General features: G+C 35.6%; 1 protein-coding gene across 56 annotated transcripts in view; it reads left to right on the forward strand.

Moving 5' to 3' along the window:
* Positions 1–5,189: 5,189 nt before the first annotated feature.
* Positions 5,190–26,327, forward strand: part of sh3bgr (SH3 domain binding glutamate-rich protein) — a 46,802-nt gene continuing 25,664 nt past the window's right edge. For 16 of the 56 annotated variants that reach the window (XR_012390458.1, XR_012390459.1, XR_012390460.1 and 13 more), the window contains exons 1-6: positions 5,237–5,373; positions 11,641–11,826; positions 12,233–12,313; positions 20,810–20,887; positions 24,704–24,847; positions 25,160–25,186. Coding sequence is in view for 39 of the 56 variants with exons in the window: in XM_005169682.5 (XP_005169739.1) it covers positions 5,329–5,373; positions 11,641–11,826; positions 12,233–12,313; positions 20,810–20,887; positions 24,704–24,847; positions 25,160–25,186 (561 nt within the window). In the remaining 17 variants the exon portion in view is untranslated. Of the gene's footprint in view, positions 5,374–11,640; positions 11,827–12,232; positions 12,314–20,809; positions 20,888–24,703; positions 24,848–25,159; positions 25,187–26,327 lie in introns of all 56 variants that reach the window. The other 40 variants (XR_012390465.1, XR_012390466.1, XR_012390467.1 and 37 more) reach the window with 6 other exon arrangements.

The raw sequence follows: 26,327 nt of genomic DNA on the forward strand, positions 1-26,327 counted from the left end.
TACGGATTTTTACCGTAGCATTTTTACAGTTTTTTACCGTTGAAATCACGGACATTTTTTACAGTGTAGTTTTAACATATTTTTAACAAGAATTATTGCATGCTTTGGTCATATTTTTAGTCCACTTTACCTCAAATTATTAAAAAAAGGTAAACTGACCATAGAAATTTCCCAGAGAAATTCAATTTGATAAACTTTTGAATCATATAATGTAAATATACAGAAATACAGGCTTGTGCTGCCTTTTAACATTACCGTATAATATTCTTTTATTTTGAGTTATGGTTTTTTACTGGTCTGTCTACATAAAAAAGCATAGTGTCAGTTCAGTTCACTTAAACATTTTCTTCACTGTTGTCCAGATTTTACTAAATTGAATTCAACATTTCTGTGGAATCCTGCTAAATGAAATATTTGTCTATAATCCTTTGCACTATACTAATAAATTACATTTGCCTGCGTGAAGGTTTGACCTATTTTTGGTGATCACGAGTGTAAACAATCAGTGTAAATCAGTCGACCATAAGACAAGGCAGGTCTGTCTTGTTTGCGGAATTTGGGAAAGGTGCTTGGAAAATAGGTCACAACATATTCACGACTCAATAACCTGTCATAGCTTATTAAAGTTTCATCACTGATGCTAACATGAGCTGACTGAAGCACCGTCCCTAGTGATCTACTACAGAAGACTTGAGCTTTTCTGTGATGGTTACAATGGCAGGCGAGCCACTTAAATAAACATTAAAATATTGAAAATATTGCCTTCAATAGATTTATTATTAGAATTTTTGTAGGTGGGCGTCACGGTGGCGCAGTGGGTAGCACAATTGCCCCACTGCAAAAAGGTAGCTGGTTTGAGCCCCGGCTGGGTCAGCTGGCATTTCTGTGTGGAGTTTGCATGTTCTCCTCCGGGAAAAGAAATTTAATGAGTGTTAACCCTTCGACTGCCTGTGGTTATTTATGCCCCCTGGGATTTACGCCCAAAAGAAAATGAATGAATGTTAACCCTTTGACTGCCCGCTTCACCAAACGGTTGACCATGTTTTTACTGTTTTTTTTTTTTTTTTAACTTTTGTTTTTTATTCGTTTTAACATAACGGAACAAACAGATCACCAGAGGCATCACATACAATTATTACATTCTTCTTATACAGTCGTTTTTATAGTACAGGTTACTCTCCCATTAGCCCCCACCCTAACCCGTCAGTAAAAGGTACTGTGTTATAAGCATGAACACCAACATAGTTTCCTTCAAGTCCATATGATTCAGTCTTTTACAATCTGTAATGTGCGGTCCAAACAAAATATTTCACATATATAATATACATATATATGTACATATATTGAAAAAATAATAAAAATAAAAAATATAAATAAATATAAATAAGGGGAGGAGGGGGGTTCGCACTCATTGCAAAGCATTTCCTAGCAAATTATATATTTTCTATATTCTTATATATAAACCATTTTGACCAATTTTTATAGCATTTATCCATGTTTAGTCTTAAAGAAAAGGTGAGTTTCTCCATTTCAAACATATTATCTACAATTGTTATCCACTCATCCTTTGTTGGTGGAATCTCTTCCAACCATTTCTTGGTTATTGCTTTTTTACTAGCAACTAATAGTATTTTGAGAAGGTATTTGTCTTGTGCATTAAAATCGGTTTGTGTTTTTACTGTTTTAAATAATGACTTACACAGCATTGTTGGTTTACAAAAAAAAAAAAAATCAAACAAACATCCTCTTGCATAATTACACTGTTGCACAATTACACTTGATTTTGGTTGCACTGCAGCAAGCTATTGCTGGAGTTCAACATTAAATGAGCTGCAGACAGGGGCGGACTGGGACAAAAATTCAGCCCTGGCACTGTGGCCACACCAGCCCACATTACCACACTGACACAGCCCCAATCACGGACAAGCACATTCACTACTTATATTCGTGTACAGATGGTGAAATAATATAAGCAGTACCATAAGTAATATATATCTAAACATTTAATTTATGTGACTGGAACAAAAACAACCTGTTTATAGCAAATTAATACATACAGTAAAATATATTACTTGTGATATGGAGTAACCTGTGAATGTGTATTACAAACACACACCTTTACACACACACATCTTGACTCACAAATGGACATGCAACACTTTAGCATACTTTTATTCACAAATAACTATTTATGTCATTCTCTGCAGTGTTGCCATTCTCTGCACCCCTACTTAAGGTTTAATTACATATTGTAACCTGTGCATGTATTTAATGTTTTACTTTAGACCAGGGGTCACGAATCTCGGTCCTGGAGGGCCAGTGTCCCTGCAGGGTTTAGCTCCAACTTGCCTCAACACACCTGCTTGGATGATTCAAGTATACCTAGTAACCTTGATTAGCTTGTTCAGGTGTGTTTGATTACGGTTGGAGCTAAAATCTGCAGGACATCGGCCCTGCAGGAACAAGTTTGGTGACCCCTGCTTTAGAGACTAGCTATGTATTCAGAGTTCACAAATGCCAGTATTATGGCTATAGCTATAGTTTTTTTTTTGCATGTTAGACTACATTGCTAGTACAGTAGCATACTGCAGTTTGTATACCCTAAATCTCACATTATAATGACAATTTAAAATGTACGGGAGTTCTAAGCTTACTGTTAAGCACAGTGTAGGTACCTGTCATAAACTGTCAGAAGGAGTGTGAATGGCGTCAATATGACCTAGTGTATGTTAGTGTAATGACAAAGTATATTTTCTGTTTTCTTCTTACCTCCTCTAAAGTGCTACTGTTCTCCAATGCATCGGACGAATTTAAACTTTTCAAAAATATTTCAGAAAACTTTATGCATTTGGCAGCGTCTGATTTTAGAGCCCTTTTTTTGCTTTTTCTGAGCTTTTTGGTAGCCAAGCCAGCCAGCTATCACAGATTGGGCCAAATGCTTAACATTTACTATTAATATTGCTATTATTACCATCATCATCGTCATCATAATATTCACATCTTGCTTGGGATAAAAGCTTCCTGCATGTAAAAGCAGAACATATAATAATAAAATAAAAATAATAATAATAAAAAACAGACCGGCCCACATTTTAAAAAATGGTCCAGCCAGATGGCCAGTCCGCCCCTGGCTGCAGACACACACCTGACTAGTATGAGTAGAATGGGTGAGATGAACTACGGAAGCAGTGGGAAAAAAACAATGTGAGGAAGGGAAGAAAAAAACTCAACTGTTTCTAAATGCATTCTATGCATATTTTAGGTTATACATATATTCATCACAATAGAGTGTGTGTATATACACACACACACACACACACACATATATATATATATATATATTCGCCCATGTTTCTATGGAGGATGAGATAGAACTCAGATTTCATTCAAAATATCTTAATTTGTGTCCAGGATGAAGGTTTTAAGGGGATTGACATGAGGGTGACAAACTAAGAGCATTTTTATTTTTGGGTGAACTAAGCCTGTTAGAAGACCTATAGGCCCCCCAGTCAGGGCCCAGGACAACATTCCTGCTTGTGTCCCACGACAACAGCCTATGGCAAACCGTTTTGACTTTTATTCATTCTCAGGATGAATGAATTCTTAATATTGACAAACTTATATCAACAACTGAAACGATATCAAGAATGCTGATTGTTGTTACATTTCAAGTTGTAATATTAGTTTCTTGATATCAAAAGTTTAATTCATATACTAAAACTAAATGTGAAAATGGCTTGCCATAGCAGCCCTGTTCAAAACAGTAAAAACACAAATCTATTAAAGTGGATTGAAAATAAAACAATTGTCACTAAAAACTTGTGAAATAATTGTGTTGATTCAGCTCGTTTTAAATAAGTAGTTTGAACAAACAGGAAAAATCTTTTTAAATGATATACAGTTGAAGTCAGAATTATTACCCAACTTTGAATTTTTTCTTGTTTAAATAAGCATTTTTTTTCTCTCGATAGTCTACAGAACAAACCATCATTATACAATAACTTGCTTGATTACCCCAACCTGCCTAGTTTATCTAACATAGTTAAGCCTTTAAATGTCAATTTAAGCTGTACAGAAGTGTCTTGAAAAATATCCAGTAAAATGTTATTTACTGTCATCATGGCAAAGATGAAATAAATCAGTAATTAGAAATGAATTATTAAAACTATTAGGTTTAGAAATGTGTTGAAAATGCAGTTAAAAAGAATTTGGGAAAAAAATAAAAGGGGCAAAAATTCAAGAGGGCTAAAAATTTTGACTTCAACTGTATAACTGTCTAACTGTGCAACTTTTTATGTTAATAGGGAAATCCAAATCTAATAAAATGCATGTTATTAATGGTGATAATTATTTGCATTTTTTTCACTATCATCTTACCTGGGGTTTTGTAAAAGTAGCCTACCAACATCCAGAAAACCGAACCCTAAACTGAAAAAAAAAAAAGAAGATTTATTGGATTTTTTTTTTTTTTTATCAGGTAGGCTGACCGGTTGCAAAGAGTTTATGGGCTGAATTTAAACAATCAAATGAAGTAAAACATTATTACATTTCATTTGTTTGTTTAGATTCAGCCAATATAATTTGATGCCATCCAGTTATATTTAAAAAAATTAGTAAATCCAAATGAATCATTTTTGTGATTCTCTTCCATTCCTCTGTGGACCGTAGCTCCAGTTCTGGATTGCTTTTCGGGTTCCAGTGAACTGTTTTTTTTAATTTGCCCTTGGGTTTTAAATTTATTTAGACAACTTTCTGAGCTTTACTCAAACTGAATGCTGACTTTTGATGTTTATTTCAATTTTTTGACAAGCTTATTTTAAAATAAACCTTTATTTCATACATTTGTATACCTTGCTTTATTTAAGTACATTTTGAAGGTGGATTTTGTACCAGACTAGGTGTGTTTACTGTTTCATTGAGTTGGTATCGTGCTTTGGGCTTTTCTTATAGATTTAAAAACTTCAATAGAGCAATAATCTGGAGAGATCTAATAATTAAAATCAGGGCCCTTCCACAAACTAAGAAAAGGGCGCAACACAATTTCCAATTTTTAGTTTTCAAGTTTCTGAAAAAAAGCACCTATGTCCATACATGCAGGTCGTTAACTAACTTTAGCAGCTCTTGATGTGGACAGACAGCTGAAATTGCCAATCACTCAGACGGTGCTGGGACAAACGCACCAATCCCGCCACATGATGCTGATGCACCGGGGACAAAAATAGACAGAGTCGGGGCTGCTGCGCCGTGTGCTTTCCAGTCAAAGCGAGGAGGATCGCTGTGTCTTTAAATACCCTTTTTACAGCTCATTTAATATCGCTTATCCACAAAATGGTCATTAAAGTCTTCCTGGCATCCTCCTCGGGATCGACGGCGGTAAGAAACAGGGACAGCAAGTGTTTTTTTGTTCAGTCATTCAACAGGTCACTGAGCTGAGGCGCGTTGATTCGGCTTCTGTTTTATACAGATCGCGTTATGACTCGATTGTTCAAATGCTCATTTGCAGTAATAAGCAATCGATGTAGCTGGTAGAAAGTTAGAAACAAAATAGTGTTAACTTCGGGACTGTTTAAATACTCCTGAGTGACCTAATAACAGTTGCAGCTCGGCCAGTTTCCTTAAATATCTCTGAGATCACATTCCAGGCTGCAGAAGCGATTGCTTTAAACATGAAACTTTCAGGATTTACTCATTACGCTGACGAATGAGAAGTGTTGTTTATCGAGTTTGTGCTTGGTTTTAAGAAAACACGAGCAAAACTAATAATTCTGATCATTTAACTTCTTAAGCTAGGCTACTTTGATATGTTTAACAAAGGGGAGTGCTAATAAATTAAGTTGTTAAGGAATTCACAATTTCCTAAAGCTTTAAATGTACTGGAAAGTGCTCGTAAATCCTAGCTTAAATTAGATTGTAACATTAAGAAAACATGGCCATAATGTACACTTTTTCCAACATTTGTATTTTTTTTTCAAAAATGTTAATAATACATTATTACTATTTTGCATGACTATAATGCGATTTTAATTTTTATATTATTTCATGAACTATAAACATCAATTTATCGTTAAATTATATTTTGATGTAATCAATATACTTATTTAACAATACTAAAGATTCTGATCATTGAACATTTTTTATCTCATGTTTTAACATGTAAGAAAAGTGCAAATATTTAAAGTATTTTAGGCATGAATCTTTCCCTAATTTCTAAGTTCTGGAAAATGCTGGTAAATCCTATCCCAAATTAACTTATACATTTCAGAAAACATGGACATGATGTACACTTAGCCAACATAACATTTTGCTCAAATATTAGTCGTTAGATGTTACTATTTTAGTCAATGACTAAAATACTATTGTTATTTTTATATCAGTGTATATTATTTTCTGAATTATAAACATCAAATTATAAACGTCAAAACCTCCTTAAATCATATTTTGCTGTAATCAGTGTACTTATTATACTATACTATTGAATGATTCTGATCATTTAACTCGTTTTATCTCATGGTTTAACTTGTTTGAAAGTCCAAATAATTAAGTATGTTAGAAATGAATCTTTTCCTAATGTCTGGAAAGTGCTGGTAAATTCTACCCCAAATTAACTTGTACAGTTCAGAAAACATAGACATGATGTACACTTAGCCAACATAACATCTTGCTCAAATATTAGTCCATAGATGTTACTAGTCACTTACTAAAATACTTTTTTTTATTTCTATATCTATTGTTTTATGTATTATAAACATCAAATTATAAACGTCAAAACCTTCTTAAATCATATTTTGCTGTAATCAATGTACTTAGCTTTACAATACTAATGATTCTGATCATTTAACTAATTTTATCTCATTATTTAACGTGTTAGAAAAGTGCAAATAATTAAAGTATTTTAGGAATAAATCTTTTACTAATGTCTTAATTCTGGAAAGTGCTGGTAAAACCTACCTCAAATTAAGTAATAGAATTCAGAAAACATGGACATGATGTACACTTAGCCAACATAACATTTTGCTCAAATATTAGTCTATAGATATTACTTTTTTAGTCAATGACTATAACACTATTGTTATTTTTATATCAGTGTATATTATTTCATTAATTATAAACGTCAAAACCTCCTTAAATCATATTTTGCTGTAATCAATCTACTTATTATTCAATACTATTGAATGATTTTGATCATTTAGCTTGTTTTATCTCATGGTTTAACTTGTTAGAAAGTGCAAATAATTATGTATGTTAGAAATGAATCTTTCCCTAATGTCTAAGTTCTGGAAAGTGCTGGTAAATCATACCGCAAATTAACTTATACAGTTCAGAAAACATGGACATGATGTACACTTAGCCAACATGACATTTTGCTCAAATATTAGTCTATAGATATTACTTTTTTAGTCAATGACTATAACACTATTGTTATTTTTATATCAGTGTATATTATTTCATTAATTATAAACGTCAAAACCTCCTTAAATCATATTTTGCTGTAATCAATCTACTTATTATTCAATACTATTGAATGATTTTGATCATTTAGCTTGTTTTATCTCATGGTTTAACTTGTTAGAAAGTGCAAATAATTATGTATGTTAGAAATGAATCTTTCCCTAATGTCTAAGTTCTGGAAAGTGCTGGTAAATCATACCGAAAATTAACTTATACAGTTCAGAAAACATGGACATGATGTACACTTAGCCAACATGACATTTTGCTCAAATATTAGTCTATAGATGTTACTAATCACTTACTAAAATACTTTTTTATTTCTATATCTATTGTTTTCTGAATTATAAACATACAATTTTAAATGTCAAAACCTTCTTAAATCATATTTTGCTGTAATCAATGTAATTTTTATACAATGATTCTGATCATTTAACTTTGTTTTAATTCGTGGTTCACATATCAGAGCAGTGCAAATATTTAAAGTATTTTAGGAATGAATCTTTTCCTAATGTCTAAATTCCGGAAAGTGCTGGTAAATCCTACTGCAAATTACGTAATACAAATTAGAAAACATGAGCATGATGTTCACTTATCTAACATAACATTTATACAAATATTAGTCTATAGATGTTACTATTTTATTTACTGACTATAATAATATTTTTTAAAGCTGTTGTTTTCTGAATATAAACATCAAGTTATGAATATCTACACCAAAATTCATATGTTGCAATAATCTATATAATACGGTGGCTGAGAGAGTTTAACACGCTGCAATTTAAGAAAGCACATGCAATTACAAAAAACACCAGCAAATAAAGAAACGATCTTCATCCGTTTGACAACACACGTTGCCAATTCTCACAACACAAACAACTGAAGAAGCGCGCAGCAATTGGTCACAACACAAACAACTTAATAAACATGCAGCAATTAGTCATGACATTTGCAAATATCCACATAACACAACAGGAATGTTTTAAGGGGACCCTGAGATATGGATGTGTTATTATGTTGTGTAATCGGGATACGAAACGAAAAACAACTCCTCTTTCAAAGACCACCAATCAGTTCACAGAGCAACAGTCATGACATAATAACACATCCATATCTCAGCAGGGTACGTCGTGGTTTGGTTTGTGTTGTGACCAATTGATGCATGTTTTTTTAAGTTGTTTGTGTTGTGACCAATTGCTGCATGTTTCTTAAAATATTTGTGTTGTGACCAATTGCTGCATGTTTTTTAAGTTGTTTGTGTTGTGACCAATTGCTGCTTGTTTCTTAAAATATTTGTGTTGTGACCAATTGCTGCATGTTTTTTTAAGTTGTTTGTGTTGTGACCAATTGCTGCATGTTTCTTAAAATATTTGTGTTGTGACCATTTGCTGCATGTTTTTTTAAAGTTGTTTGTGTTGTGACCAATTGCTGCTTGTTTCTTAAAATATTTGTGTTGTGACCAATTGCTGCATGTTTTTTTAAGTTGTTTGTGTTGTGACCAATTGCTGCATGTTTTTTAAGTTGTTTGTGTTGTGACCAATTGCTGCATGTTTTTTTAAGTTGTTTGTGTTGTGACCAATTGCTGCTTGTTTCTTAAAATATTTGTGTTGTGACCAATTGCTGCATGTTTTTTTAAGTTGTTTGTGTTGTGACCAATTGCTGCATGTTTTTTAAGTTGTTTGTGTTGTGACCAATTGCTGCATGTTGTTTTAAGTTGTTTGTGTTGTGACCAATTGCTGCTTGTTTCTTAAAATATTTGTGTTGTGACCAATTGCTGCATGTTTTTTTAAAGTTGTTTGTGTTGTGACCAATTGCTGCATGTTTTTTAAGTTGTTTGTGTTGTGACCAATTGCTGCATGTTTTTTTAAGTTGTTTGTGTTGTGACCAATTGCTGCTTGTTTCTTAAAATATTTGTGTTGTGACCAATTGCTGCATGTTTTTAAGTTGTTTGTGTTGTGACCAATTGCTGCATGTTTTTTTAAGTTGTTTGTGTTGTGACCAATTGCTGCTTGTTTCTTAAAATATTTGTGTTGTGACCAATTGCTGCATGTTTTTTTAAAGTTGTTTGTGTTGTGACCAATTGCTGCATGTTTTTTAAGTTGTTTGTGTTGTGACCAATTGCTGCATGTTTCTTAAAATATTTGTGTTGTGACCAATTGCTGCTTGTTTCTTAAAATATTTGTGTTGTGACCAATTGCTGCATGTTTTTTTAAGTTGTTTGTGTTGTGACCAATTGCTGCTTGTTTCTTAAAATATTTGTGTTGTGACCATTTGCTGCATGTTTTTTAAAGTTGTTTGTGTTGTGACCAATTGCTGCATGTTTCTTAAAATATTTGTGTTGTGACCAATTGCTGCATGTTTTTAAGTTGTTTGTGTTGTGACCAATTGCTGCATGTTTTTTAAAGTTGTTTGTGTTGTGACCAGTTGCTGCATGTTTCTTAAAATATTTGTGTTGTGACCAATTGCTGCATGTTTTTTAAGTTGTTTGTGTTGTGACCAATTGGTGCTTGTTTCTTAAAATATTTGTGTTGTGACCAATTGCTGCATGTTTTTTTAAGTTGTTTGTGTTGTGACCAATTGCTGCATGTTTTTTTAAGTTGTTTGTGTTGTGACCAATTGCTGCTTGTTTCTTAAAATATTTGTGTTGTGACCAATTGATGCATGTTTTTTTAAGGTGTTTGTGTTGTGACCAATTGCTGCATGTTTCCTAAAATATTTGTGTTGTGACCAATTGATGCATGTTTTTTTAAGTTGTTTGTGTTGTGACCAATTGCTGCATGTTTCTTAAAATATTTGTGTTGTGACCAATTGATGCATGTTTTTTTAAGTTGTTTGTGTTGTGACCAATTGCTGCATGTTTCTTAAAATATTTGTGTTGTGACCAATTGCTGCATGTTTTTTTAAGTTGTTTGTGTTGTGACCAATTGCTGCATGTTTTTTAAGTTGTTTGTGTTGTGACCAATTGCTGCATGTTTTTTTAAGTTGTTTGTGTTGTGACCAATTGCTGCTTGTTTCTTAAAATATTTGTGTTGTGACCAATTGCTGCATGTTTTTTTAAGTTGTTTGTGTTGTGACCAATTGCTGCATGTTTTTTAAGTTGTTTGTGTTGTGACCAATTGCTGCATGTTGTTTTAAGTTGTTTGTGTTGTGACCAATTGCTGCTTGTTTCTTAAAATATTTGTGTTGTGACCAATTGATGCATGTTTTTTTAAGTTGTTTGTGTTGTGACCAATTGCTGCATGTTTCCTAAAATATTTGTGTTGTGACCAATTGATGCATGTTTTTTTTTAAGTTGTTTGTGTTGTGACCAATTGCTGCTTGTTTCTTAAAATATTTGTGTTGTGACCAATTGCTGCATGTTTTTTAAAGTTGTTTGTGTTTTGACCAATTGCTGCATGTTTCTTAAGTTGTTTGTGTTGTGACCTATTGCTTCTTTAGTTGTTTTTGTTGTAAGAATTTGCAACACGTGTGCTGTCAAATTGATGAGGATCGTTTCTTTATGTGCTGGTGTTTTTTGTAATTGCATGTGCTTTCTTAAATTGCAGCGCATTAAACTCTCTCGGCCATCATAATATAATGCAGTTTAAGCATAAGAGGTCTATTTCAAAGCAACTTTGTAGAAGAGAAAAGTTGAAGATTGTAACATTTGGTGCATAATGTACAAAATATGTTACACAAAATCCCTTTAAAAAGTGTTACAAATTTGCCCCTGTGCATTTGACTTGAATAAACACATTGGACATAAATAGCCAGCAACTATTCTGAGAAAAACAACAACAACAGCAAAAAGGCTTGGCGACAAATTGGTAAAATGATTAAAAAATATTAATTAAGGTATAAAGGTTTAAAAATAGCAATTAATTTGTATTTAAATATGTCTGAGAGGATTTCAGGAGGATTTTTGTTAGCTAGATAAACTGTTGTTACTCTAAATGACATTTTAATCATATATTTTACAGAAAACATTGTTTGACTTTGAACATTGAAGTCTTTAATTGGTGATTAAATAGATGTTTATCACACTTGTGTTGTTTTGATGCTTTAAATTCTTTTTTCATCTTTGACCTATTTATTTTTTTAAAATGCTTTTTTAAAAATGTACCTACTACCATTCGCATTTTAGGAGTTTGTAATGTTTTGAATTGAAAAAAGTAAGTTCTTGGACTCATTAATCTCTTATAACCAATGCCACAGATCAAAAAGAAGCAGCAAGATGTTGTCGGCTTTCTTGAGGCTCTTAAAATCGATTACGCACAGCTTGACATTGCTTCAAATGAGGATAACCGAGCGTGGATGAGGGAAAATGTTCCCGGAGAAAAGAAGCCCACCAATGGAATTCCTCTTCCTCCACAGATTTTCAACGAGGAGATGTATTGTGGGGTAAGAGCCGGCTACAGTAGAGCGTTTCATAAAATAACTTTTCTAAAAGTTGCAATAACATATCAAAGTGGTAAAAATAAGTTCAAATAAATAAACTTCTCCCTTAAACCTCTTCAAAAACATAGTGCAAGCAAATGTACACAAAAATAGGATTATACAAACATTATTTACCAGTTTCCCAAAACTAGAACAGTTTCAAATTTTAAGAATTTTGTTGACAGTGACAGATATAGATTCACACTCTACTGTGCTTAAGTAGTGTTTATAACTTGTATTGACTACATTATTTTAAAGATACGTTTAACAGAAATGTTAACGTTCCCTAAACACAGCCTGAACTTTCACAGTTGATGTTGTTTTGCTACTTTAATGCTAATAGTTGATAGTTTCTTATCCTGATTTGCAGGACTACGACACATTCTTTGATGCTAAAGAGGACAACACAGTCTATGAATTTTTGGGTCTGACTCCTCCACCTGGATCTAAGGTTGTATTTGTGTGTGTGTGTGTGTGTGTGTGTACGTGTTTGTTTTCTCTATTGACATGAAACTATTTTGAATCCAAAAATCCTTATTATTAGCGACCTCAGTGGCCATTAAATGAACTGTTGACAAAAACTTATTGAGAATACCCAGGCTCATTCTGAAAACATACCATTGTATACAATTCTGGAGACCGGGTAATAAGTCCCAGGAGGTAAGTTTTTTTTGCCGTTTTTGTTTTCGCAAATCCACGGGAAGCCGTTGTGTACACTTTTGAGATCTTAAATTTCTCTCGCAAGTGTCATTCGCGCCTGCTGTTCTCACATAAACCCACCAGAGGTCGCTGTTGACTGACTGTGTGACTGACAGACTGACTGACCGACCTATCTACTGACCCACCCTCCTCCTTCCCTAAACCCAACCAATTTTATTGATTGACCCGCCCACCCACTTACCTAAACCCAACCAACAATTTTCAAAAGCAATCCAGAAAAAGAAAAGCGCTTGTCTGATTTTTACCACGTTTTCAGATTTTGTTATTTACTTGTTTATTTTATTTTTTGGATTCAGGTTTTGTCTTGCCTGCATTCTGGAACCATTCTTTATGACACTTAAACCCCGTCGTCGTGGTCAACTCCATTCTGCGTCTCAAGTCTGCTAACATACATGTCGAGCTATCTAGACAAACTGGTTACAGTGGGTAAGCCGTCCATATGGAGGTAGGCGGTCGGCTGGTATCGCGAAAAGGACCAGTGTCATACCGCCCCATAGAGTTTGTTTAAAAAATAAAATGCAGCCAAACATAGCTCTGGCTCCATGATTTGCGGTCTCCAGAAACGTATATAGGACTACGTTTTCAGAATGAGCCTATGTTGGAGAATACAGTACATTTGCTACATTATACTGTTAATGAACATCTAGAAGTTAATGAGCACAAGCATTACTTTTGTGTTTCAGAGAGTGTTAGAGTTTCTTGTAAATGTCACATCACTTTGATTTTCTCTACAAAAAGTACATACAAATCTACATCAAAGTCTACAGGCTTTGAAAAACAACTCAGGAGCACAGGGAAGTTTTGTTACAAACCTTTCACGAGTTGTAATTTGGTCAATATGGCTAGGAGCTATAATCTCATTCTGGTGTAATAATCAAGGAACTTTGCAGTCATACCTAGCTGGGAACTATTTTCAGGCACTATGGATGAATTACCGGTTGGCAGTGGTATAAAGTAACTAATTACAAATACTCAAATTACTGTAATTGAGTAGTTTTTCTCAGGAATTGTAATTTAGTAAGTAGTTTTAAAAATGCGTAATTTTACTTTCCCTAGAGTACATTTTTAGTGCAGTACTCAGTACTTTAACTACTTTTCTTCAACCTGCAGTTACTACTTTATTTTTTCTTGTCTATGGAGATTAGGAAAATCAGTCCTGTGAATCCTGTCCAATCAAATCTCACATAGAAGGTAAATCGCATCATAATGAACTACCTCAAAATAGGGTTATCAAAAGAAATATATTAATGCAATTCAAATATATAACTTATGAACTGATGTTTACTTTAAACTGATTATAAATAAATATTTATATTGTTCAATTATAATGTTTAAAATATTTTTTATGGCTAAAAAGTATCGGTTCAGGCACCATTTTGGCACCGGTACCGTTTTTAAAGTATCGATTTAACACCGGTATTGAAATAGCCCTAAACGATATCCAACTCTACCTCAAAACTTGTGCGCTTTATAATTGCAGCAAACTGTTTGGAAGCTTTAAAAGTGTACAAGATGTCTAAAATCTTTCCATGCATTGACCCAGAGACTGTAAAGATGCAGTCACTGATGAGAAGATGACGGATGTTTGCTGTATGATCATAGAAATGGTCTTAAACACCCAGCAGGCACAAGATGTCAACATGACGTTAGAATAAAGTTGTTACCCCAGTGTCATGAGAAGGTTGCATTTTGCTTTTCCATGAAAATCATGGAAGTGTCAGCATTTAATGCCAAAATGACGTTGGTTTAAGTTGTTTGCTAGACATTGGATTTTGGTCACTTTCCAACACAACCTAAAGTCAACCAAATATCAACGTCATTTGATGTTATTGAACAAATAGCGTTGTTCTTAGACGCTGGCTAGAAATTGATTTTTGGTCACCTGACATCACAACCTGGCGACGCAGTGGCGCAGTGGGTAGCACGTTCGCCTCACAGCAAGAAGGTCGCTGGTTCGATCCTCGGCTCAGTTGGCGTTTCTGTGTGGAGTTTGCATGTTCTCCCTGCGTTCGCGTGGGTATTCCGGTTTCCCCCACAATCCAAAGACATGCGGTACAGGTGAATTGGGTAGGCTAAATTGTCCGTAGTGTATGAGTGTGTGTGAGTGAATGTGTGTGTGGATGTTTCCCAGAGATGGGTTGCGGCTGGAGGGGCATCCGCTGCGTAAAAACTTGCTGGATAAGTTGGTGGTTCATTCCGCTGTGGCGACCCCGGATTAATAAAGGGACTAAGCCGACAAGAAAATGAATGAATGACATCACAACCTTAATCTAACCTGATGTTAATATCTTATGACGTTGTGTGCCTGCTGGGCAATAACTTGATGCACTACAGAATGTTACGTTTACATGCACAAATTACATGTAAACGCATCAGCTTTTAAAAGCGTAATAGTCAATACTCACTACTCTTGAGTACTTTTGAAAGGGATACTCTTTACTCATACTTTGAGTACTATTTACAACAGATACTTTTACTCTACTTACACTAAATTTTTAGGCAAGTAATGGTACTTTTACTTGAGTAAGATTTTTCAGTACTCTTTCCACCACTGCCGGTTGGTAAACATTCAGCATGCGCGCGCAGCGAGGTTGCAGGAAAAAAAAAACGGGAGCGCTAGCTTTTACGGTGAGGTAATGACATCCGATGCGGTACAGAGTTTGTTGTTGTATTAGAGATAAGTTATATTGATTACATATTGTTTACATAATGCTTTCAGCGTATTATAACAGCTTGTCACCCAGTAATCAGCACAGTTATTCTGCAAAATTAATGTTAAAGTGAGCGGCTTATGGATATTGGATAAGATGAAATAGCTAAGCATTCAGCCCCAAATATACATCTCATTGAAACTCCCAAGTGATTTTACAAGAGAGAAGTTAAAGGCCTACAAGGCTTTGGATGCCAACAATTTTGTTCTGTGTGGTCATGTGCAAGAAACAATGCTCCATGATTCAATGTAGTCAATGTAGTGCTAAAACGAGATTCTGCCTAGCCAAAGACAAGAAAATAAGACGGAGCTATACAAGGCCTGGGTAATCATCAGCAAGCTAAACAAATGCATTCTGACAGCGAACTGCAACTGTACAGCAGGGTATGTGAACATTCATTTTTTCGGTTATTTCGATACATCAGCATATACAAATACAGTCTCAGTCATACAGTGGGAAAGTAAAAAAATATATATATAAAAGGGGGAAATATACAAACAAGTAAACATGGTAATACAGTCAGGCTAGGAGCAAAATATATATACATATATATGCATGCACATACACACATATGCATACATACACACACATACACCAGAGAGTAGAAATTCAGGAGAGATTATTGATGTAATGCCAAAAAGGTGTCCATAACTGCCAGAAGTCATCTGACTTTTGGTGTATGTCATAAGTGAGTTTCTCAAGTGGAGAACAAGTGAACAAGTGGCCACATTTTAAAGGAAGGCACCTGAGGAGACATTTCTTTGCCAGATAGACCAAAATAAAAAACAGGTATTTGGTGTGGGGTTCTAACACATTCTCAACTCCATCATACAACAAATACAATTCTAGAAAAAAATGGAATTTTATCTGAAAGAGTCCTTGTAGAAAATGATGTATTTTTTCCCAAAAAGAGATGATTTTGTCACAATACCAGAAACAGTGAAGGAATGTTCCTTTGGATTTTTTGCAGTTAAAACAAAGATCAGAGGAGTTTCTATAAATCTTTTTCAGACGCAAGGGTGTAAGATAGTGAACATTCATTTTTACATTTCATTCTAAGCATTCAGTGTCCGCAGTTTAATTCACCATATTTACCTGTTTATGCTGAAATCATTGCTGCAATCAAAAAGAGTAATGTTTATGATACAGCATAGCGTGAACTTCCCTAATATGAAATGAGAACTGCAGAGTCGAGCATTTTTAATTAGGTCCTCACTCCATTCAGCTCTTAAAAGTCTGCGGTTGGCATTAAAAGCAGTGTGATGTACGGTAAAATTCAAGTTATCTATTTTTCAAATTTGGCATCACCGACAACACGACATGTTTGCTATTGCAACTGGTCTTTTTTGCAACCGGTATGCACGGTTGAACCCGTGTGACGTCATGTGTGACATTGACCATGTGCGGCTGGTAATTCCCCTATATCATTGCCTCTGCTGCAGCCATTATACAGCAGGAAAGTTCCTTGATCTTTACACCTGAAAGTATAGGATAGTTTCTAGCCATGTCAACCTAAAACATGGCATCCTTTCAATATATGTTGGTCTCAGTAAACAGTATAATTAGAGTCAAGCTTAGGAAAATGATCACTCTTTTTAAATTTGTTTTAACAAGATGCCCATAGTTTAATGCAATTTAATGATCTATGCTAAGCTAAGCTAAAAGTGCTCTTACCAGTTTAGGAGTTTATCTGAATGTATTCAACAATTGTAAAATTGTAAATGTTTAACATAATAATTTATTTCCAAATAAGTGCAGTGTTCTTTGAAAGTGATAACAATGTCATAACAACTGCTTTCAAAAAGCAACCAAGATGCAAATACTGCCTCTGGTTGAATTTTTTTTTCCAATTTTTCCTAGTCAAGTATAATATCGACCAACCACCAAAACCTCACTTCAGTAAAGTTGAAGTAGATGCAAATGATGAAATACTGTTATACAGTTATACTACACAGAATTTAATGGCTAAAGTTGAATTATTTAATCATTTGACCACCTTAAATTCATTCAAAACATGCATTATATGAATTCTTATAAAAGCAATCAAATCACTTGATTTATAAAAGCCAGTATAGAAAAGCAGGTTTCTTGGAATCATAAAGTAATCAACACAGGCTCACTGGAAAATGTGCTTCAGTCTGCAATTTATATAAATAAAATAAAATAAAATAAACTGTGGCGAAGCAGTGGCGCAGTAGGTAGGTCGCTGGGTTAGCTGGTTCGAGCCTCGGCTCAGTTGCCATTTCTGTGTGGAGTTTGCATGTTCTCCCTGCGTTCGCGTGGGTTTCCTCCAGGTGCTCCGGTTTCCCCCACAGTCCAAAGACATGTGGTACAGGTGAATTGGGTAGGCTAAATTGTCCGTTGTGTGTGAATGTGTGTGGATGTTTCCCAAAGATGGGTTGCGGCTGGAAGGGCATCGGCTGCGTAAAAACTAGAGCTGTGAACCTACACTAGTGTCACGGTTTGGTTCGGATACGATTATCATGCCATTGATTCGATTCAATTCGATATTTCGGTGCATCACGGTGCTTTGACGGTGCTTTCCGTACACAGGTTTTTATTTCTTCACAGTAGCATTTCTTGTATTAAAATGTATGAATACATTTATATATTATTTGTATTTTGTCTTTTAATACAAACAGTCAGATAAATAAACTGTAACATTAAACAAAACAAGCATTTAGCAAATAATATAAACAAATATAAATATCCAGCTCACTTTCTGATCCTTGTCTAGGATCAGATCCTTGTCTTCTCTTACACCTCTTTGATTGGTCACACCCTCAAAAAAAAACGGTTGCGATTGGCTCTTGCGCGCTGCGTTCTTCACAGATGAGTGACACTGATAAGCGGCAGGCGGCAGCGGCAATCTCACAGCTGATGTATGATAGACACGGTGGAGAAAACTCTGTAGACACGCGCTCCTTTCTGTATGCAAAAGTAACGCTGTAAAACAGCCGAGAAGAGAAGAAAAGCCACGTCAGCAGGTCAAATGGGCCACTGTGTGTGTGTGTGTGAGAAAGAGAGAGAGAGAGAAATGGAGTAGGCTACTTTCATTCTCTCGATCTCAGTGAAATAGGGGGTTTTGTTGTATATGTCAGTAAAAAACTGATCCAGCAAACACACACAGTAAAATTGTGAGTTTTAAGTAGTTAAAGCGATGTAAATACTCGCGATCGCTTCCCTCGCGACAGAGCGCATATGAGGTAAATGACGTCAGTAATAACCGGTTATGATTATTACTGAACCGATACCGAATCGTCCGCATCGCAGTGCACCGAAAAAACAATTAATTTTGACACATCTAGTAAAAACTTGCAGGATAAGTTGGCGGTTCATTCCGCTGTGGAGACCCCGTATTAATAAAGGGACTAAGCCGACAAGAAAATGAATGAATGAATGAAAATAAACTGTAAAAATGTACTTTAAAGTGCATTTGACTGTAATTTCTATGTAAAATGAACACTTTGGGAAGTATAGTCTATGCCTCAGATCCCACACTTTTCTGGAAACACTTTAGCAGATCCTCAGTAGTGCTCTGATTGGTTTAAACACACAGGACTTCCGGGAGTCGAGTACACAACCAGTCTACCTAAAAAACAAGTCTGGGTGGATAAAAAGCTGTGATGTTTATATTGATGACAGTGCTCATTAATAGACCTACATGCAGGAGTCTTCAAATTCTAGGTTAAATTTCAGTGTATATAAGTAAAAACGTCTTCTGAGACAATTATTCATCAGTGATTTACTGCCTGCACATCTGTCTATTATTGTGAGGATAACTTAATCCTCACAAGAGCATTTATTAAGTTAACTTAAACACTGGAGTACTAAAATTATGTACTGCATGACTGCTTCAACTCGTGATGTCGACAAATATGCAGATATACTAGTTTTTATCGAATGGCAGTGAAAAACCTTCAAATATTCTGTCATTTCTGTCATAAAGATACGAGAAAGACATTGTTCAAAATAGTAGTATTTTTTATTTGTGGACACTCACAAATACAACCAAAATTGCTTTTATAGAACAAAGAAAACTTTCATCTGTCATCTCAGTCGGCGTGATATTTATGTAGAAACGTGTGACCAAAATAATTAATGAATCTCAGAACAAAGTCTACAAACATGTCCTACTGAGTTTCTATATGTTTTGCTGACAGATTATTGAGGATATTGCGTTGTTGCTGTTGTAAACCTTTAAAGACGTTCATGAATGAATGATGTAAGGTTTCATGACGGGCTCTTATTCTGAGGAGATTTCCTCTCAAAAAACATGCCACGGCACACAACGACATGTGATTGGTTGGTTAACCTGTCAGTCAAATAACATAGTGGGTGGCCCTTGACCAATTAAAATGGTGAATATTCTCAGACATGGCTACGCTAGTGTTTACAACAGGCTGTTATTCTGTGGACATTTTCACACCCCTAAACTTTTCTCTTATACAGTTGCTTTTGAAAACACCTGGTTCGGTTAGAGAAGAGTTTAAGAGCGCACTCATTATGCTATCCGAACCGTTTCCCGGTTCGTTTGAGAAGTGTGAGTGCTCTGAATCGGGCTCAGGCGCGGTTCAGGTGTGCCAGAGCGCGGTTCACTTGGGCTTTGGTGCGGTACGCTTGTAGTTTGAGTGCAAAGTGTGCTTGAGCCTGAAACTGAAGAACTTTCATATGGATTTATTAGTCATTCTTACTGTTTAATGAACACAAACTTAGTTTATTAAAGTCGCAAACCCCTCGCTGCATGACAGCTGCACCTTCAGCTAACCTCCTAATTCCTGCAGCATGAGGACTTTATAATTGGTTATGAGCGTCAAAAGTGGCTGATCTGCTCAGAGAAATATTAGACTACGTGTCCAAGCATCCCACTAAAATGATATAACTAAAGCAATGTCCACTGTGCTGAGCGAGAGCGCTTCTCTTTCTGTTAAACTGAACAGCACAGCATCAATGATGTAGGTGTGCTTCGGCTCAGATGTAGTGTGAGTGCAGGCCGTCGGGGGACAAGGGAGGGAGGACAAGTGTGCCTTGGCACAGTTCAAGGCAACTGTACGTAGTGTAAGGATGCCCTAAGTCAGTGGTTTACCTTTCTATCTGATCTGTACGACAAGCTTCGCCTTCTCATGAATGTGTACAAGAAGGACATGTAACTAAAACATACAACTAACTGGACTCTAATCAATGCATTTCAGATCGACAAATGTAGACAACGCCCTCTAGTGGATTTTTAAATCTGAAATGTGCAGCGGAATTTACGTTTTGCCAAAATGTAGACTAAGACATGAGTTTCTAATGAGCTTGGGTTGAAAATAAGGTACAAAAGTACCAGGGGTTTATTTGGTGGTCAATGCATTAACATTAGTAGAGTGATTTTCCTTGTGAAAGTGTGTTTTTCTGTCTTTGTCATTTCTTCTTTTTTTCTTTTCTTTTTTTAAGCATTTTTTTGGTGAATTTTCCCTTGCTGACAGGATTGAAATTGATTTTTCAATTTTAATTAAAAATCTCTCTTGGTGCAGGAGGCACAACAAGCTGAAAATTCACAAAAGCTTCAGAACGGATCTGTCACAGAAGAGCATCCTGATGATGACACAACAGTAATACAGATTTAACTTAATTCAAACCTTTCCATTTATAACTATTTCGGTGCACTTCCAGACACACGTCAGCCCTGCACTTCATTGTTTGTTCTGCGTCTGCTTTTTTTTTTTTACTAGGTTTCTTTTCACCTGTCCTTCACAGCAACTTAACACCTAGGCTATGTTGGGATTGGTATATACAACTCACACTGACTCTGCAGTATGTGAACTGTTTGACATTTGACAAAAAGTCCTCTATAACCAGGGTGTCTGTGTGGTCTTAAAAAGTCTTAAAATGTCTTAAATTTAAAAAACTAAATTTTAGGCCTTAAAAAGTCTTAAATTCACTGAAATATTGTGTTGAAAGTCTTAAATCATTTTAAACAGGTCTTAATTTCCGTTTGTACAAGTAAAAATACCCAATCTGGCCAACACCCAATCACATATTGTCCAATTTACATGATCTTACATTAATACAAAAACTATTTACAGAAATAACTGGGCCATTAGAAAAAATCCTTAGTGTTTAGCCCTGTATAAGTCTAAAATTTCGTTCATAATGGTCCTAAAAGGGTTAAAGACTTAAAGGGCACCTAGGTTACCCCTTTTTTCAGATTTTTTATTATACCTTTTACAAGATTCTAATTGAAACAGTTTTTGCACTGGGTGGCAGTTTTGCTGTACTGCGCCTTTAAGGCTAGTCCTCTCCGCCCACCGTTTCTATGTGCCTTTCTGCGTGCCTTAATCTCCTCCCTCGGCTGCGTCAGACAACAAACTGGCATAAAAGAAGCAGATCTCACGTAGCGTTTGTGAGAAAAACCACTGTAAGAACTTTACCAATCAGTATTCGGTGCATTTGTTGTGTTGATTTACAATGATGAGTCACACACAATGTCGTTACAAAGTTCATGCACACACAGATACACACACACATATAGACAGCACGGACACGATACACACAGACAGAGCGCATTTAGCTTTGCACATGTTTTGCACACAAATGTGACAGGATACAGGTTAATCTCCGCTGCTGTATGAATATCTGTCATATTACAAAATAAACCTGATTTAATGTCCACAAACCGGGATTGAAGCGTCTTCTTTTATAATTGTTCTGACACTTGGCTGTGCTGATGAAGTAAAGCTGAAGTAAATAGCTGTAACTACATACATGCGCTGTTTTAAAACATTTTAAACTTGTAAAACTCACTCTTCTTGATCACATTTGATGATGATTGATGATCCTAGCGAACTGAACAGACCTTTTATTCCCGGTTGCTTTGCGCTCGTCCCCTCTTGTTGATATGATTATACATGTGACTACCGGGACATGTTACGCAGCTGTCAATCAATTCGGTAGGTGGGGGGACCGCCCTCCTACGTCAAGTTGCGATCGGTCTGAAAACCGCTCCAATTGTTCCACCGTTTTTATGTTGTTAAATTGAAAAAAAAGTACTGTGTGTGTTTATATCACCCCAATTTGACGGTCTATACACTATACCTACACATATTTCTGTCCAAACAGCTTGAAAAGTAGATTTTTCACCATAGGTGCCCTTTAAGTCTTAAATTTGATTTGAAGAAACCTGCAGAAACCCTGTATAACTTACATTCGCAAAATTGCTCAGTGTATTCCATAATGTATTATTACATCCTTGATTTTGACATATGCTTTTGCTTGATTAACCTCCAATAGTTTAAAACCTTTTCGCTCAAAAATGAAAAGTGTTTATTAAATGGAAATTGGATGTTAAAGTAACACTTTACAGCAGAGTCTTGTTTGTACACATACCTGAATTAGTCACATATATTGCATATATTAACCATTTTACTGTTTGCTAAAATGTCTTTGTTGATGTTAGTTCAAAGTGAATTAATTATTGTTAACATTTAATTTTAAAGTATTATAACAAATGCGACTCTTGACCTCAAAATTACAACTTTAAAGGTGATTAACCACCTAATTCCAGATTTTCAAATAGTTGTGTGTTGGCCAAAAGTGGTCCTATAATAACACACCACACATCAAAAATGTAAAACTTCATTCATTCATCTTCTGCCGCTTTTCCGGGGCCGGGTCATGGGGGCAGCAGTCTTAGGAGAGAACCCCAGACTTCCCTATTCCCAGACACTTCCTCCAGCTCCTCCGGTGGGATCCTGAAGCGTTCCCAGGCCAGCCGAGAGACATAGTCCCTCCAGCGGGTGGTGGTCGAAATGTAAAACTTATTTATATTTTCAGATGATGAATAAATCTGGAAGAACGACTTATGATGGATTTTGTGGTCCAGGGTCACAAATGTTTGAAGTTAACTGTTCATTAAATGATATACAAATATTATAGTGCATGTTAATTAGTTAACTAATGTTAGCAAATAAAACCCTCTGTCAAGTGTTACCCCAAAAAAGAGTAAGGAGCACAATGTCAAACGTCAGTATGCCATTCCAAACATAGACACCACAAAAAATGTTTTCACATCAAGCATGCTGTCTTTATTCTTTGCCCTTGTGTGGTGTGTATTTTGTAAGAATCAGGCATGCCTTCTAACTTTTTCTAATACAAAAAAGGTTCAAATGTTGTATAGTTTTTCCTAACTATTTTTTTTTCTCCCAGTTAAATTATGCCATTACAGTTGAAGTCATAATTATCAGCCCCCTTTGAATTTCTTTTTCTTTTTTAAAATATTTCCTAAATAATGTTTAAGAGATTCAGGAAATTTTCACAGTATGTCTGATAATATTTTTTCTTCTGGGGAAAGAACTATCTGTTTTATTTCGGCTAGAATAAAAGCAGTTTTTAATTTTTAAAAAGTAATTTTAAGGTCAATATTATTAGCCCCTTTAAGCCATATATTTTTCTGATAGTCTACAGAGCAAACCATCGTTATACAATAACATGCCTAATTACCCAAACCTGCCTAGTTAACCTAATTAACCCAGTTAAGCCTTTAAATGTCACTTTAAGCTGTATAGAAGTGTCTTAAAAAATATCTAGTCAAATATTATTTACTGTCATAATGGCAAAGATAAAATAAATCAGTTATTAGAGATGAGTTATTAAAACTATAATGTTTAGAAATGTGTTGAAGAAATCTGCTCTCCAGTAAACAGAAATTGGAGAAAAAAAATAAACGGGGTTTAATAATTCAGGGGGGCTAATAATTCTGACTTTAACTGTACATTGCACTTGTAACCATATGTTTTGTATTTCCAGTTATGAAGTTACTAGTTAAATTATTGAAACCTTAATGTTTGTTTAGAAAGTTTTTACTTTCTTTTTCTTTATTTGAAAAATGTGTTTTATTAGTCACACTTTATTTTTAATGTACAATTCACACTATTACAAACTATTTACTATTATTTTTAGCTCAAACTACTAATTAGTTATTAATAGTAAGTAAGGTTGGTTGGGTTTAGGTAATGGTAAGTTTAGAGATGTAAAATAAAATTATGCTTTAATATGTTTATGCTAATAAACAGTTAATATATTAATAATAAGCAGGTAATAAGCCAACAGTAAATGGTGTGAATTGTTACTTAAACTAAAATGTTACAATTTTCTCTTGAAAGATAGAAATGTCCTTTTGTGGCTGTTTCAACGTTACAAACTGATTGATAATGGCAGTTTCTCATATGTCTTTCCCATGCTCTAATATGACAAAACCCTCTTTTCTTTATCACATTTTTTCCCCTTTCTTTCCACCACAAACAAACCCAGTTCAATACCATTTCTTCCATTTTAAAAACTTCCCAGGATCCTCCGCTGTTGGTATCTTCCTGTAGTGTCATGACTGTTTTAATTTTGAATGTCCTGAGATGAGTTGTGTGTGTCTTTAGAAAATAGAACTCAAAGAGGCTGAGCAAAATGGAGATGCACACACAGCAGAGCTGGAGGAAGACGAAGAGAGCAAGAACGCAGAGACAGACGCTCAAGATGAGAACGAGGAAGAGGAGGAACCTGCGGAAGAAGAGGAAGAGAGTGTAACTGTCCATCAAAATCTTCTATTTAACCCCTCAGCATCATTTGTTTTCCCATAACTGCTCATTCTTCCTCCATTTAATCACATTTTTTTGCTTCAAACATTGACCATCTCAATTTTCTTTATTCAGGTTCTCCCGTAATCTCTCCTGAAATTAACATCTAACATCCGCCTTTACCATCTTCGTCCTTGTAGTTGGGTTCATGCTAGTGCTTTCTGTTGCCAGTGTGTAGATTGTATGGGGTTTATTCAGTAAATGTGCTTCTGCCTTGTGTGATTTGCTCATTTTAATATTTCCCTTTCTTTTTGTTAGAGAAAGCCAGCTGAGGAGGAAGAGCAGGTAAGTCTTTTTTCTTTTAATAAAAATGTCAAGCTAGGCTCATTGCATTGAAATTAATTCACGCCTCCTCCTGAAGTGACTTGCGAAGCGCCTTCACAATTTGCAATGCATTAAACATCGTTTTCCAGCCGTGCTTCATTCTCGAAATGAATGGTTTGTCTAAAGAGATGTATACAAACTATATAGTATACTATGACCAGGGATGCAATCAGTCAGCGCAGTCGTCCCTCTATAGTAAAAGGAGACATTTTGTGTCTGGTGGTTTGTTTACTTGCAGGAGTTCCATTGGCATTTTCCTGCACAATAATTCTGATCTATCGAAAAGCAGTTTAGGAAATACGTTCAATGACATCTGGCCTATGAGTGATGTGGATTACGTCACATGACTGCATTTTGGTTCTTTTCAACTGGTTCGGACCAAAAGCAATCAGTGTGGTGTGAAAAATGGCAGTAAAATGCTACAATGCATCATTTGTTGCCTTTGGTCCAGACCAAATGAAGCGAACCACAGATGTGAAAGCACTCTTACACGGCATGATTCTGAATGGCTGACAGGTCCAGATATTTAGCATGCCATGTATCTTAGGGTGTCAGCGACTCATCTGTGATTGTCTTAGGGTGCTTTCACACCTACACTTTCGTTTTGGAACGTGTCTCGTTTGCCCAGTTAGGGCGGTTCGTTTGGCATATGTGAACAGGGCAATCGCGCTCTGTTCCGCGCCAAAGTAATCGCTCCGAGATCGCTTGAGTGAGGTGGTCTCGGCTCGATTGAAATGAACCCTGGAGCGGTTCGATTGCAGTGAGAAAGCGATCCGATCCGAGCGCGCTTATATCACAGTGTTTTATGGATATGTAATAGGCATACGGCTATATGAAGAGAGAATTATGAGTAGGGCGGGAAGTTTCGCGAGTCTCCGGATGCCCGCAAACGAGTGATGATCTCCCGGTAATCTTACGTCTCTCTCCCAGTCCTCAAATAGGCATCGTTGCGCACCCTTCTCACCCCTCCCCACCGCATCTCTCCTGAGACACGTCACACGCGCGCACCCTGTCAATCACCACCAAACCACCACCTCCCTGACAGCTGAGCGGGACGCTGCAAAATAAACCCTGACACTCTGACCAATGTAAGGAGAGTTTA

Source organism: Danio rerio, chromosome 15 (assembly GCF_049306965.1).
Source record: "Danio rerio strain Tuebingen ecotype United States chromosome 15, GRCz12tu, whole genome shotgun sequence".
NCBI classification, from domain to species: Eukaryota; Metazoa; Chordata; class Actinopteri; order Cypriniformes; family Danionidae; genus Danio; species Danio rerio.